The 14,634-nt window shown below is 30.8% G+C and overlaps 1 protein-coding gene and 1 long non-coding RNA gene across 3 annotated transcripts in view; both read left to right on the top strand.

Annotated features, from left to right (window-relative positions):
* Window positions 1–5,835, top strand: part of LOC101514068 (YTH domain-containing protein ECT2) — a 6,719-nt gene extending 884 nt beyond the window's left edge. The window contains exons 2-8 of one of the 2 annotated variants that reach the window (XM_004507502.4): window positions 263–306; window positions 832–958; window positions 1,175–1,251; window positions 1,336–1,848; window positions 2,834–3,361; window positions 4,233–4,445; window positions 5,164–5,835. In XM_004507502.4, the coding sequence (XP_004507559.1) occupies window positions 263–306; window positions 832–958; window positions 1,175–1,251; window positions 1,336–1,848; window positions 2,834–3,361; window positions 4,233–4,445; window positions 5,164–5,529 (1,868 nt within the window). In that variant the 3' untranslated portion in view covers window positions 5,530–5,835. Of the gene's footprint in view, window positions 1–234; window positions 307–831; window positions 959–1,174; window positions 1,252–1,335; window positions 1,849–2,833; window positions 3,362–4,232; window positions 4,446–5,163 lie in introns of both variants that reach the window. The other variant, XM_004507503.3, reaches the window with a different exon arrangement.
* A 3,354-nt stretch (window positions 5,836–9,189) lies between these two features.
* LOC113787211 (uncharacterized) overlaps window positions 9,190–14,634 on the top strand; it is a 17,412-nt gene continuing 11,967 nt past the window's right edge. Inside the window, exon 1 of the long non-coding RNA XR_012163534.1 lies at window positions 9,190–9,569. This is a non-coding gene — a long non-coding RNA (uncharacterized lncRNA). The remainder of the gene's footprint in view (window positions 9,570–14,634) is intronic.

Below are 14,634 nucleotides of genomic sequence, written 5' to 3'. Positions count from 1 at the left end.
TTTTACTCTATACTCATCACTCTTCAACATTTCTATTTCTATTTTTCCATTTTCTTTTGGATCTCGCTTATACAATTATTTAATTCACGCTGCTGATCTCGATTTTTTATTTTGTTTGGATCTATCTATGATTCTTCATTCTCTGCAAAGTATTGTTAATGTGTTTTATGCTGTTATTTAATTCAAGTTTTGCTATCTGGTTCCAATAATTTGTGTTTTTAAAACCATACAAAGTTACTGAGCATACTCATCATGGATGCAGAAGAGATACCAACTGAACCAGATAACATCAAGGATCAGATTGTGGTAACTAAATCCCTATCTTATTCCTTCCTTTTTATGTTTATGGAAACTAATATTAATAGATACTATGTGAAACTAATCCTATTAGATAATTTCAGTTATGCAAATAAGATGATTTTTATAAAAAATTGGGGAAGGGGGAAATTTTTTTATTAATCAAAGTGGCACTAATGGCCAACTTTACAACTATCCTCGAGGGGATTTCAACTCGGTACCTTGAGGTAACAGGTTACATGAAAAAAGCGATTCTTAATTGTATGGATTTTTTTGAAGTTTATCTACTTTATCCAATGGTTGGGTTGATAAAATTAACCATTTATAAAATGTTATTGAAAGGTATAACTATGTCAAAACATACACATCCTCTCTCTCTCTCTATATATATATATATATATATGTGTGTGTGTGTGTGTGTGCCCTTCAAAGATAGACAGATAGCTATAATCTATCTATTTGTGTGTGTTTGTCCTCCTTTTTGGGCTTCATCCATTAGTACCTGAGAGTTTAATATCTTCTAAATCTTCTCAGGGCACAACAACTATAGGTCATTCAATGGATACCACAAGTCAGTCAGGATATTTTGGTTCAGGTGGAGATCAACCTCTTTACCCTCCTAATGTGTATGCGCCCCAGGCCCAGGCTTTCTTTTATAGAGGTCAGTCTTTATTTCTTCATTTCTATAAGTCTTTTTATTCTAGGAAGTTCAGCCATTTTACTATTAAGTGCACAGACAACCCTAGGAAGTTCAGCCATTTTGATTGAATTTCAGATTTTAGGGAAAAGTAAGAAACTGAAAATATAGTCAGATTTGTGCAATGCTTGTCTGATTTGCTATTGCTAACTTTCTAATTTTTCTCGAGGCTAATTCCAGGTTTTGAAAATGGCAATGGCGAATGGGATGAATATCCTTCATACGTCAATTCTGGGGGAATTGAAATCGGATCTCCTGTGAGAATTTGGCATATCTTATTTTTATGCATAGTTTCTGTTTTTAATGCTAACTTCATTTTTTTTTTCCAACCTTTATATTAGGGTGTCTACAATGAAAATCAATCCCTTGTTTTCCATTCTGGATATGGCTTCAATCCACAAATGCCATATGGACCATATTCCCCAGTTACCTCACCTTTGCCTTCTGTAGGTGGAGACCCACAGTTATACTCTCCTCAGCAATTTCCATACACCCCACCTTATTACCAACAGCTGGTTCCTCCGAGCTTACCATATCTTAATTCACCGACTCCAGTTTCTCAGCCCGAGCTAACCAACCTGCTAGGTATTGACCAACAAGTTGAGAGCAATTTTTTTGGACCAAGAGCAGGCTATCCCTCCATGGGGTCTTTTGCTAGAGGAAGCTTTCCTGTAGCACCTGGGTCCTTCAGCTTTCATGAATCTCAACAAGGATTTGATGGATCAAGATCTGGTGGACTCTGGTCAGATTCCTCAAAACCTTCAGAAAGGCAGAGGTCTTTGATGCCTTTATCACCATCTGTTTCTCCACAGCCAATTGGATCAGTCAGGTCATTTGGCCCGAGTGCTGGAATGGTTTGTTCTATTACTTGTGCATATCATGCAATAGGTTATATGTTCTAATAATTTAGTTTTGAACAGTATGAATACATGAGATAATCCAAAAGTGAACAACAGAGTTTATGTCTTGTTCTTACACTGCTCTTAATTTCATTGTGAAAAGAGAGCTAATTATACAATCTTTTTTTATTGTACAAAATAGCAAAATATAATAACACACAAAGATAAGGATATTGAAGTAAAACAAAATGACTAACGGAAATGTCCCCATATACCCAATACCACCCCTCTTTTTCAGCTTTTGACTGTCATGTTGAGTGGCATGATGACCTCCACCTATGAAACAAGGTCATCAACATAAACAATCAAATAGATACATAATATGGTATTATTAATGACCCTATCTAATAGATACATAATATGATATTGTGCAACCAAAATGACCCTATCTGCATTTGGCATGATGATCTCCACCTATGAAACAAGGTCATCAACATAAACAATCAAATAGATACATAATATGGTATTGTGCAACAAGCTATTACATGTGTGACCCATCCAAGGACTGCTTAAGTACTCAGTGAAAACATTTGCTAATTGGTCATTTGAGTCGACATAGTCAGTAGTAATGTCTCTAGATAATATATTTTTACCGAGATGACAATTCATCTCAATATGTTTGGTTTCCACATGGAACAATGAATTCAAAGAAACACGTAAGGAAACTTGATTACTATTGGTGAGAATAACCTTACCAAATCTGAGCAACCAAAAGTATCTAACACGTGGCTTGATATTTTGTTGGATTACTTGGCACATGGCTCGATACCTAAATCTATTGGCTTATGATACTTATACTTTTCTCAAAGGGCAATAATGACTTTTGTATGCCTTTTTCTTGTCATGTTGGCCATCCATCACTAGCCATTAGAATAACAAGTTTTTTTTAATCAACTAATTGTAAAAGTGGGTTGACACAGTGAGTTTATCCCCTTTGCAGGCTTCTCATCAACCGCGATCGTTGTATGGGTTTGGATCCAGTTCAAACCCCTATGGCAGAGGCTATCTCTCTAACCCCAGTTCTAGCTTTGGAGGCTCGGCCATTTCAAACCTTAGTGCTAATGATAGGAGCTTCCTTTCTCTTGAAAATAGCAGACGGCACGGCAGGGCAACTGCTTCTCTTTGCAGATGTAATGGTACTCTTGATATCCTTAGTGAGCAGAACCGAGGACCAAGAGCCTCAAAGCTGAAAAATCATCTATCAACTGAAAATAATCCTATTGATGATGGTAAAAGTAATGCATCTACTGTCAAGTTCCAAGATGAATCACTCAACCGGCCAGATTTTGCTACGGATTACAAGGATGCCAAATTTTTTGTTATCAAATCTTATAGTGAAGATAACGTTCATAAGAGCATTAAATATGGCGTCTGGGCTAGTACACCAAATGGAAATAGAAAGTTAGATGCTGCATATTGCCAAGCAAAGGAGAAGCAAGATGCTTGTCCAATATTTCTATTTTTCTCGGTAATCTTCTAATATATGTATCTTTGTGTAAGTACAAATGTTGCACTACCATATTCATTCTATAGTAACTACTAACTGTAAAAAGTATCTGTTGTCCTGTAACAAATCTTGGTGCAGAATATATTTTTATTCCACAATGTTGTATAAAACTGGAAGTTTGGTGGTGAAAAGAAAACAAGAAAATAAGCCCAGTATCATATAGATGAGAATATTGTACTAGATGAGTGGTCACACAAGACCAGGTAGAATTAGAAATACAATCATTAGAGAGGAAATTAGGGCAGCCCCCATTTTAGAAAATATACCAGTCTCATCTTAGGTAGTTTGAGCATGTGTCAAAAAGACTTGTAGAAGCACTTGTAAGAAATGTTGATCAAATGGAATATAGTCCAATAGTTAGACGTCAAGGGAGACCAAGTAAAGCTATAAGTCAAATCATTGTGAAGAGTTTTTAAGTAAATGACAGGGCTTTATGGTATCACTAGATTCATGTAATCGACATCACCTACTTGAAAAAAGCTTGGTTGTTTATTGTTGTTTACATGAAAGGGTTTTGAGAGAGCTATTTGGAGACTTTTTTTCTCAGCTTCGTGAGCTTTTGATGGGAATGAAAAAGAAGAAAAATGTGTGATTATCTCCCATTGAAACATTGTATCCGAACAAGGGTTAAATGTGTTGATGAGGACTAATGCTGTCAAGTAATACCCGATCTTATGTTTATCACATTGTGTTGCTTTAGCAAAATTTTTATTGGGTAGGACATTTGATATCCCTTGAGGTTGATTCTAAGTTTATATAGTTTCACTTTATTGCATTGCTATTGTTTCTTTCTCATATGACTGCCATGAAAATATGTTACAACTATTTCCAGGTAAATGCTAGTGCTCAGTTCTGTGGAGTAGCTGAAATGGTTGGACCTGTCAATTTTGACAAGAGTGTGGACTTCTGGCAGCAAGATAAGTGGAGTGGGCAGTTTCCTGTGAAGTGGCACATAATTAAAGATGTTCCAAACAGTCAGTTTCGTCACATTGTTCTTGAAAATAATGATAACAAGCCTGTTACCAACAGTCGAGATACTCAGGAGGTAGGAATCTGTAGACCCTTCACTGTGACTGTATGAATTATGTCTTTGTAGTTTACTGCTTATTGTCTTCAGAAGCTTTGTTAGACTCTTACTCCATCCGTTACAAAGTGTAAGCAAAAAACAATGTATCTGGTCTAAATTTGGACCAGATGTATGTATTTTTTTACTTATATTTTATTTCCCGTCTTTTAAAGTATGTTGACATTTTTGTTAGACATCATACGTCGAAACCCCATTGTATTTTGTTTATGAGGAGCGGCTAAGGAAGAAATAGCTGCTGCTACACTATAGCTTTTATAGCAACACAAATATGTCTGCAACTTATAGTCATTACCTCTATTTTTTGACTTTTTGGTCTTTTCACCTAAAACTATTTGCTCTATTTTTTGGGTTTGAATTTTGGTAATAATTAACTTTTGATTATTACTTATGAATATGCCTTTAATTTTGTTTATTTTTCAATTTTTTAGCCTCGATGTGTATAATACCATGGCATAAACTTCTTTTATTATTTCCTTAAACGTGGATGTAGCAGCCAAACTGCTGTCTGCTATACTGCTATAGCACTCTGGGGGTTGGCCACTATCCTCCATTGACTGCATAGCATTACACTTGTTCCACCTTTATTCGGGGCATCTCCCAAGTTTACTTTTTGTTAACTGATTCCATGGATTGTAAAAATAATTACATGCAGCTGATTGACTATTCCTCCTTTCAGGTGAAATTGCAACAGGGGATTGAAATGTTGACTATTTTTAAAAACTATGAAACTGATATGTCCATCCTGGATGATTTTGATTTCTATGAAGACCGGCAGAAGGCTATGCAAGAACGTAAGGCAAGGCAGCAAAGTAGCGTGATGACTACTGGATTAGTTGGGGGGAGTGATCATCGAAGTTCTTCCGACAGTACTGGTGATTTCATCAAGCAGGTGTCGAAAAACTTTGCACTCGTTGTTCGCTTAGATGAGAAGAACAATAACGAAGTTATTACTGCCAACAGAGATGATTTAGCTTCTGATGGTAATGTATTTAAACCTGATGAAGGCATTTTAGTGGCTGCCTCTTCAACGCAAACCAGTTAGTGCCAAAGAATTTGATCACATCAGCATTGGGTCGTCATGCTTGCTATTATTATCTCCTTAGTTTTTCCAACAAGGCAGTGTTGTGATGTCATTGAAATCTTAGGGGTTTCTAAATCATTGTGTTTTTGCATAAAATATATGTTTTCCTCCCTTATATTACATTACACCTTTGCTTATTTTAGTAGGTTAGGTTTTATTCCTTGCCTTTTGGTTTTTGTTTAATAATAATTTTGGGCTTGTTAGGGTCTGCTTGATTTTTATTTCTATTTTTAATTTTATAAAAGTCAAGTTTCTTTTTTCTTTCTATTTTTCATTTTATGTACAATTCTCCAGAAACACATCGCTAGTTCTTGTAGGAGACAGATAAGTGAAACCTTCAATTTTCCAGCAAGTATTTGTGGATCTGGATTCTTTGCATTGACAAATATACACATTAATTGATCTCGACCATTGGCTCAAATTACTCCATCACCAAATTATTTTTATATAATCTACACATTTGATTTGAGATTGAACAGTCAGATGTAATTACATTGTTATGCCTTTAATGCATGGAGTACGAATCTAGTAAGGTTTTTGATTTTCCATAAAAGAGTTATTGTTGGTAGAACTATTTTTTTTATTGTTCTAATATATGTAAATAATAAATTGTGATTTCAATCTAAGTATGTTCAAAAGCTAAATTTTGATTCTTTATATCTAAGAATTATTTATTATGTAAATCAAAATTTAAATAATAAAATATCCTTCAACCAACTACGGTGATATACATGTTACCAAGAAAGTATAAAGCAATTGTTAGGAAAAATAAATTAGTAAACAATATATTTTATGGTGGTAATTTTAATTTTTTTATAAAGGTGGATAAATTTGAAAATAAAACTATGTTCATAATTTCAAGTAGAGAGACTTAATAAATTAAAAACTTATACATGAGATCTTAGACAAAACCTTATAAATTTCAATTACATTTATAGTATTTATAAAATTGATAATTATATTTGTTGATTATATTTAAAAAAATGTATCAAATAGGGTTGTAAATTTCAAACAATTTGAGTTAAACGTGATACATTATTTTGGTGTAGCCTATTTCCACTCCAAATTCCCTTAATTCTAATTTTTTCGTGCCATGATCACTATCTTAAGATATATATGAGTCTAATATTTGTTTTCATGCTTTATTTTTTGCCTTCGAAATAAAAAGTACATATACTTAGAAAGATAATACACAATCACACACAATAGAGATTGATACTTAAATATAAATATTCAAAGCTTAGGAAAAAATAGAGGTTGAACCTAAAATAATACACAATAAAAACTAAACTTGCAAACTCAATATTTTTTATGAGCACTAAAAAAGAGATCGTTTCTGAAATAAAATTGATGTTAGAAGAATAGAAGAAAATATTAGGAAAATTGATAGTTTATTGTTATTGTAGTGTGAAAAAAAATAGAATGATAAACATATGAAGTAAAGAGTTAGTGGTAGTGCATTATGGAAAACATGTTATCAGTGTATCCAATTATGTGTATTGTCTTTATTGATGCCGTAGATTTTACAAGTATATTATTATTATTAAAAAATGACATTTATGATTATTTTATATTTGTCTTTGGAGAAATTTAAATTTTGTCTTTCAAAATTATAATGTTAAACTTTTATCATTGGTTGATACTTGACACACGTTAAATTAGTTAAATTAATATATTGATAGTCTTATATTTAAAAATATGTTATATAATAATAATAATAATAATAATAATAATAATAATAATAATAATAATAATAATAATAATAATAATAATAATAATAATAATAATAATAATAATTTTTTATTATTTTTCCATTGTAGAGTGTTAAAAAGATTAATTTTTCTTTTTTGATTTTTTATGATTAGTTTCTAAATGTTTGAAAATGCTAACTATAGATTTTAAAATATTTTTCTGATTATGATAAAATCTATTGATATTCAATCAAGATTTTTAAATAACATAAATAATTATTGTAGTATTCAATAAAGATTAATAAGGTTGTTTTAATGATGCAATGAAATTCGATGATATTCAATTAAGATTTTTCACAATTTGTAAAATGCTTCTTGATATTCAAAAATATATAGATTTTAGATAATTATTTAGTGGAGTGGATTTTGAAAAAAAATTTAGTTAAAATACACTCATCCAACAATCCTACAAAAACACTACTTTAAATTCCTTGTCATGCCATTTTTTTCTTTTTGTTTTCTTTCTCTTTGACGTTTTTCTCATTATTATCAACTTTAAACGTTTTCATGTCATTTCCTATTATTCATTCAATACAATTGAATTTTGTTGTCCTCTTTAAAAAAATATTAAAAATCTTAATTGAATATCTCAAAAACTATTTTCAATCTTTTAAAATCTTAATTGAATACTAAAATATTTTTTACAATAAAAAAATCTTTTAAATTCTCTAAAAATTTCAATTCAATACACTCTCTTAAATATCTAAAAATGTTAATTTTGTTAAACCAAATCTATTTTTCATCAATTTTTAGTTTTTTTTGAATAATCGAATAAGTTTGTAAAAAATCTTATTAATATCATATAAACAATTTATAACTGGTTCAATTTTCAACCTATTATATTCCAATATGGGATGATATATAATATATAATATAAATAAAACAATTAGATATTATTACCACTAATTAGGACCGATCCAACACATTATGTGGTACAATTAAAACGAAACTATTAGATAAAGGCTTTTCAAAAATTAATAAATAAATTATTAATATTTTATTTAATAACTATAGAAAATATTTTTAGTAGAATTAATAGCATTTTCAAATATATTTTCTCTATATTTTTTAAAAAATAAAATAAGATATTTCAACTGCTATATAACACCATCAAGAATTCATGTAAATTTTTTCATCTTTTAGTTGAAGAAGAAAATAATGTGTATATTATCACTCCAATAACTCATGTTAGCACTATCTTCACTACTTATCTCATAATTTCTCATATGAGTGCTCACTTTTTTGTCTCAAAATTTCTCAATTTATAATTAATATTTATCTCATCTCTGCTATCTTCGTTAGCCAATATAGTTGTATTAAGAAAAGTATTAAATAATTTGTAACAAAAATATATTTTATTTAATATATATAAGATTTTATCGGTTGATAACAGAAGTTAAGATGAGTTTCACTATGATATTTTCCAAGACCGAAAAACAACAATGCCTTTAATACAAAATGCTTTGAAGTGAAAAGCAATGTCTCTACGATCAAAAAATGTTTCCAACGCTACAATCAACACTAATATCAATCTAAATAAATAATGATTCTGCCAAAAATTAAAAATTAAAATATTTTTTGATGTCTTTCTTATTTCTATGTACAGTATATGCCTTATAAAAACAAATTAAAGTAAAAAAAATAGTTTTTGATGAAGTCTAAAGCTATCATCAAGGTTTTTAAGATTTGCAAGACTTTAACAAAAAAAATTCCACAAATATATTTTTTTAAAACTAAATTAATAACAATAATAAACAAATAAATAATAAGTAAAACAATAAAAAGTTAATTATTTCCTAAATAAATGGGAGTTCAATAAAAGCAAACATGAGAGTTTTTATTACGTGGAACCCTAATTTAAACGGTCTTATAAGTTATCGACTCAGCTGACTATATAAATTGATTTCACGCATTTTTTCAGTTTAATTAATTAACGGAACCAAACCCAAAAATCTCTCTCAATTCTGATTTCTGAAGCTCTCATAAGAGAGATTAAGGAAAGCCCAAAACCCTTTCTCACTCTCTCTCAATTCAGAAACAAAAACCCGCTAACGTAACTCACCGGCGATGAAACGGAACTCACCGTTGGAAGAGAACTAATCGGCGTCTCTGAAGAGGAGAGGGCTACGTGTGGAGGTGCGACGTTGATGATTCAAGAAACCCTCGATGACGAGAAACTGCAAAACAACAACTGCTGCATCGTGATCCTTCACTTCCACCAGAAATGGGTTTTGATTTAATCTATTTGTGGTAAGTTGAGGTTTTCTTTTTTTAATGATTTCATAGATTTCCCTAAATTGATTTCTAAAACCCTAACTTTGTAATTCAACAACCTCTACATCATCTCACTGAAAAGGACTTAGATTATCTTTGTATAGTTTAATTTGTCAATACAATCGACTGATTGGATATCAGCTGGTTCTCACAGATTTTATTGTTGTAGATTTGGCTGTTCTAATATCAGCCGATTATAGAGACAAAATGAACTGAACCAAGATCTAGGTTCCTGGTTTAACCTGTCGAAGCACCGATTTGGTTTGAATAGCCTTTGGTAATTACTCTTAGTCATAGAATCAAATGTTTATTAGGTTGTCTTTATTTACTTGCCTACATATTTTTGGGTTAATTTGGAAAAATAAATAGATGAAAAATGTATCAGTTTTCTCATTGACTTAGAAATATTTATATGATTAACATAGTAAATAAATTTTAGAATTTTTATTAAACATTAATACATTACTCTTAGTAATATTTGATTTATGTTCAAAATTGGGATATGAAAGTGGTAGTATTAACAAGTGTTAGTGACAACTCATTATAGCCGTTATCCTTAAGAGAGACAATTATAATTAATAGACATGTGTTGTATTTTATCTAGAATGTTATTCCTTTGCAACTAAAACGTTCTTGGTTTTGTGCTTGAATGAATATCGTGACTGATATTTTTAGCAGTTGTCTGGTGTCAGTTTACCTTGCACACGTACTGGACTTTATGCAAAAGGTGCAACAACAATGTCTTTTTAATCCTTGTTGTACTTGTTCATAGCACATCAATTTGAAGATCGATCTGATTATTGTTCTTGATGTTGTTTTGCTTCTTTGGGCCTTTAACTAAACTTTTGGGCCTTTAGCTAAACACAAAAGATCTTTTAACAAAATATAAAATGAATGAAGCCAAAATCATGTCTATTCCCATGCACCCATCTTCTTCATTAGACAAAGATGAAACTGAAAAATCTGTTTCTGAAAAAAGAATACAGAGGCATGATAGGATCTCTGCTTTATTTAACTACTAGTAGACCTAACATTGTATTCGCACCTAACATTGTATTCGCAGTAGAATTATGTGCTAGATTTCAATCAGTATCAAAAGAATCTCACCTAACTGCTGTAAAACAAATTTTAGATATCTTGTTGATACTACTAATATTGACCTTTGGTATATAAAAGGTTCTCATTTTAATCTGGTAGCATATTGTGATGCTAGTTATGTTGGTGACAAGAAAATTCTAGTGGGGCATGTTAGTTTTTAGAAAATTCATTTAAACTTAATCTTTCATACTAAGCTCTTGGTGCTTGCTTTAATCTATATAGAGCTTTGATAAGTTTAAAAACGTAATTTGGTTTTGATTGATCTTCAAAGTAGGAGGTTGTCTTGCATAAACTTGTTTATTTAAAAATTCGTTTAAGAATACACTTTTAACTTCCATTTGAAAAAGTTTTACAAGTTTATGAGATACATATGCGAGAAGAATTTGTATGACTTCTAACCTTGCAACATGAGTAAAAGTTTCATCATAATCTATACTTTGTTGTTGATTGTAACATTGAGCAACCAAACTTGGTTTGTTTCTAACAACCTTACCATCTTCATCTAGTCTGTTTCTAAAAATCTATCTTGTTCCAATGATAGTTTGATTTTGAGGATTTGGAACAAGAGTTCAGACTTCATTCTTTTCAAATTGAATAAGTTATTCCTTCATATCTTCAATCTAAGATTGATCAACTATGACTTCTTTAATTGATTTGGGTTAAATTTTAGATATCATTGTCATATTGTTGTTTTCACCATTCTTGAATATATTCTGGTTCTAATTCCATCAGTTGTATCCCCAATAATTTGAGTTTAAGGATTGATCACCCATTGTTCTCCAGCTTTTAGGTGGAGAATAAAACAGAGATTGTTAATCGATCTCCGTTTTCTGCAGACCATTCTGCTGCTGTAGGCCAGATTGTTTTTCTTCTTCCTCAATTGTTTTACTCAATTCTAGATCATCAAATTCATCAAACAATATATGCATACTACTTTAGTTCCTAGATTAAACATTCAATGTTAAGACAAACTCTCAAATTATGTTTTGATAAAAATAAATAAATGTTTATTATGATTCTAAATGTTTTTTTTAGTCGATTAATTCAACGATAAGATTCAAGCAACGCAAAGAAATCAACAAATAAAAGATAAAAATTGAAAGAAAAACATTCTGGACAAAATATGTGAAAACAGATAATGTTCTCCAAGATATAGACTGATCATCACAACCATAAGATCAATCAATCTCAATTAGTTTAAAGAAGATTCTGCCTCTGAAATTTACACTTATATTATCAGTACTTGACAAGGAACAAATAACATACATTCTAATCAAAGAAACCATTCGAATTACAGAGAAAATGTCATGAATCAAGGAAGTTCAAGCAAGTATGAACCTTCTCCAGCTTGATTGTCAAGATAGTTAAACAATCTTGAATTGTACAGGACATCCAGATTAATCAAGAAGACATCCAGAATGATCAAGACTGAATCTCTAGATCGATCATCAATCTCTAGAAAGTTCAAAGACTAAAACTCCAGATTGATTATTAATCTTTAGAATTTTCATTAAGATTTTGCAGAAGTTCATCATCATTTTTCAAAGATGTTTTGACAAAATCAAAACTCCAGATCGAAGCAAAGACATCAACAAATATATCTGAAGTATAAAAGATCATTAAACACGAGAAATTTGATCAAGAACAAAAAAAATCTGATCAAGAACAAAGAAATCTGATCAAGAACAAATAAATCAACCCAATCAACAGAGTTCAAAAGTATTCAAAAGGATGAAATATTTTTATTCATATATGTTGGTTTTGGTCAAAATTAACAGAGCAATACCAACAACTCTTTCGACCATTATTAATTGCTCTGAAACACCTATAAAAGGAAAACCAATGCTCAGGGAAATTGTAGAAGTTCAAGTGTTAACAAGTCTCATTAAATCATTCACATACATACTTGAAATTCTCACTTTCTCAAGAAAGAATCAATTCTGATTGTATTTCAATTCTCTTTTATTATTATACTGAATTCTTTGTAAAGAATTAAATCTCAAACAAGAGTTAAGACATATCAGATTTTATCAAAACAATCTCATCATTATTGTAAAATTCAAACTATAAAAGTTTAATATAGTTTGGGTAGATTATGAAAAATCATATAATGTTGATAAGGTGACTTGATTAATTTTTTTCTGGGTGAAAATAATTTAAGTTTGTAATAGATCAAGGTTGATATGTGGTAGGTGCTATAAAATCAAGAAGGTTCTTTGTTTTGAATATTTAGTGGAAAATCTCATTGTTGTTAGGACTGAACGTAGTCAAAGTTGGGTGAACCAAGATACATCCGTGTGTGGTATTCTTTCTCTTATCTCTTTATTTATTAAGCTTGATTAATCATTTAAGTTAAAAACATAAATTGAATTTTTGATTTTAAGCTAACCAAGAACGTTCCGTTTTCTGTTTGCTTAACCAAGATCATTCTTGAGTTAAATTCTTAAGTTTTTTCAGAAATTTTTAATAGAAACATTTACAATTCAAATCTCCATTCCTTGTAAATCAACATTGCTACTTCAATTGGCATCAGAGCTCAGTCTCTAAAAAGATTAAACACCTAACAAGTGTTAGAGTAAAGACCTAGAAGAAAAGATGTCGAAAGCAAAATACATTGTTGAAGGAGTATCTTCAAATAGACTACCTTACTTTGATGGATCAGATTGTTACTTCTGGAAGAATAAGATGCAGCTGTTTCTGAAATCTCAAGATATAAGAATGTGATGCATTATTATAGATGGAGATTTCATACCAAGAGTTGATCAAAATGATTCAACCTCTACTGCGAAGAAAGAAGTAAACTAGATAATTGACGATAACACTAATGTACTCCTAAACTCTAAAGTTCAATTATTCTTATCATGTGCTTTGAGGAAGGAAGAAAGTGAAAGAGTTGATGAATGCATAACTGCTAAAGAAGTAAGGGATACACTACAAACTCATCATGAAGGAACAAGGCATGTCAAAGAAACAAGAATAAACATTGGCATAAAAAAATTCGAACTGTTCGAAATGCAAAAAGGAGAAACCATTGATTAAATATACTAAAGGTTCACAACAATAGTGAATGAAATGCGTTCTCTTGTCAAAGCTTACTTAATACAAGATATAGTAACAAAAATCATGAGGTGTCTTCCAATCATATGGAGATCAATGATAACAGCTATAAGCCAGACCAAGAACCTTGCATCACTTCCCCTGGAAGAACTAATTGAAACTTTAAGAGCACATGAAGTATTGCTGCAAGAAGACAAACCGGTCAAGAAAGGGAAGACAATAGCTCTAAAGGCTGAAGTAACAATGTCGATTTACAAGAAATGGGGGTTTGAATTGTAAATGCACCTTTTAAAAATTCCTGTTAAAAACTTAGAAAATAACTCAAGATAAATTCTTGGTTATGAAAACAGAGAACGTTCTTTGTTTTTATTATAAAACAGAGAACATTCCTTGATTAGTTTAAAACAGAAAATCAGTTTGTGTTTTATCTTAGTTAATCAATTAAGTTTAACAAATAAAGAGATATGATAGAGAATACCACACAAAGATATATCCTGGTTCACCCAACTTGGGTTACGTCCAATGCGGCATACAAGATAATCAATTTTTCGTCCTCCCTAGGCTTATTCTGTTGATTATTATGACCTCGAAATAATCAGAATATATCAGTCTTTAATCAAATTAAAGCAATATTACATACACAACGGAATTATAATGCGGCATACAAGATTAACAATTAAAAGTAAAAAGATAAGGGATAGAATGCTTGATTCAGGCTCTTCATCAGTCTCACTGCTTGATTCATCTGAGCAACTTTCTTGTTCAGTTTTTGATTGATGCGTTTGGGCTTTCAAAGATAGTCCTTTCTTTTTCCTGCTTTCTAGTTCTGACTCATCTAGTCGATGCAACTCCATTTCGTGCTCCCTGAGTTTTCCAAATAGTGTTG

Source organism: Cicer arietinum, chromosome 6, assembly GCF_000331145.2.
Source record: "Cicer arietinum cultivar CDC Frontier isolate Library 1 chromosome 6, Cicar.CDCFrontier_v2.0, whole genome shotgun sequence".
NCBI lineage: Eukaryota > Viridiplantae > Streptophyta > Magnoliopsida > Fabales > Fabaceae > Cicer > Cicer arietinum.
This window is presented reverse-complemented; position numbering and strand designations above follow the sequence as displayed.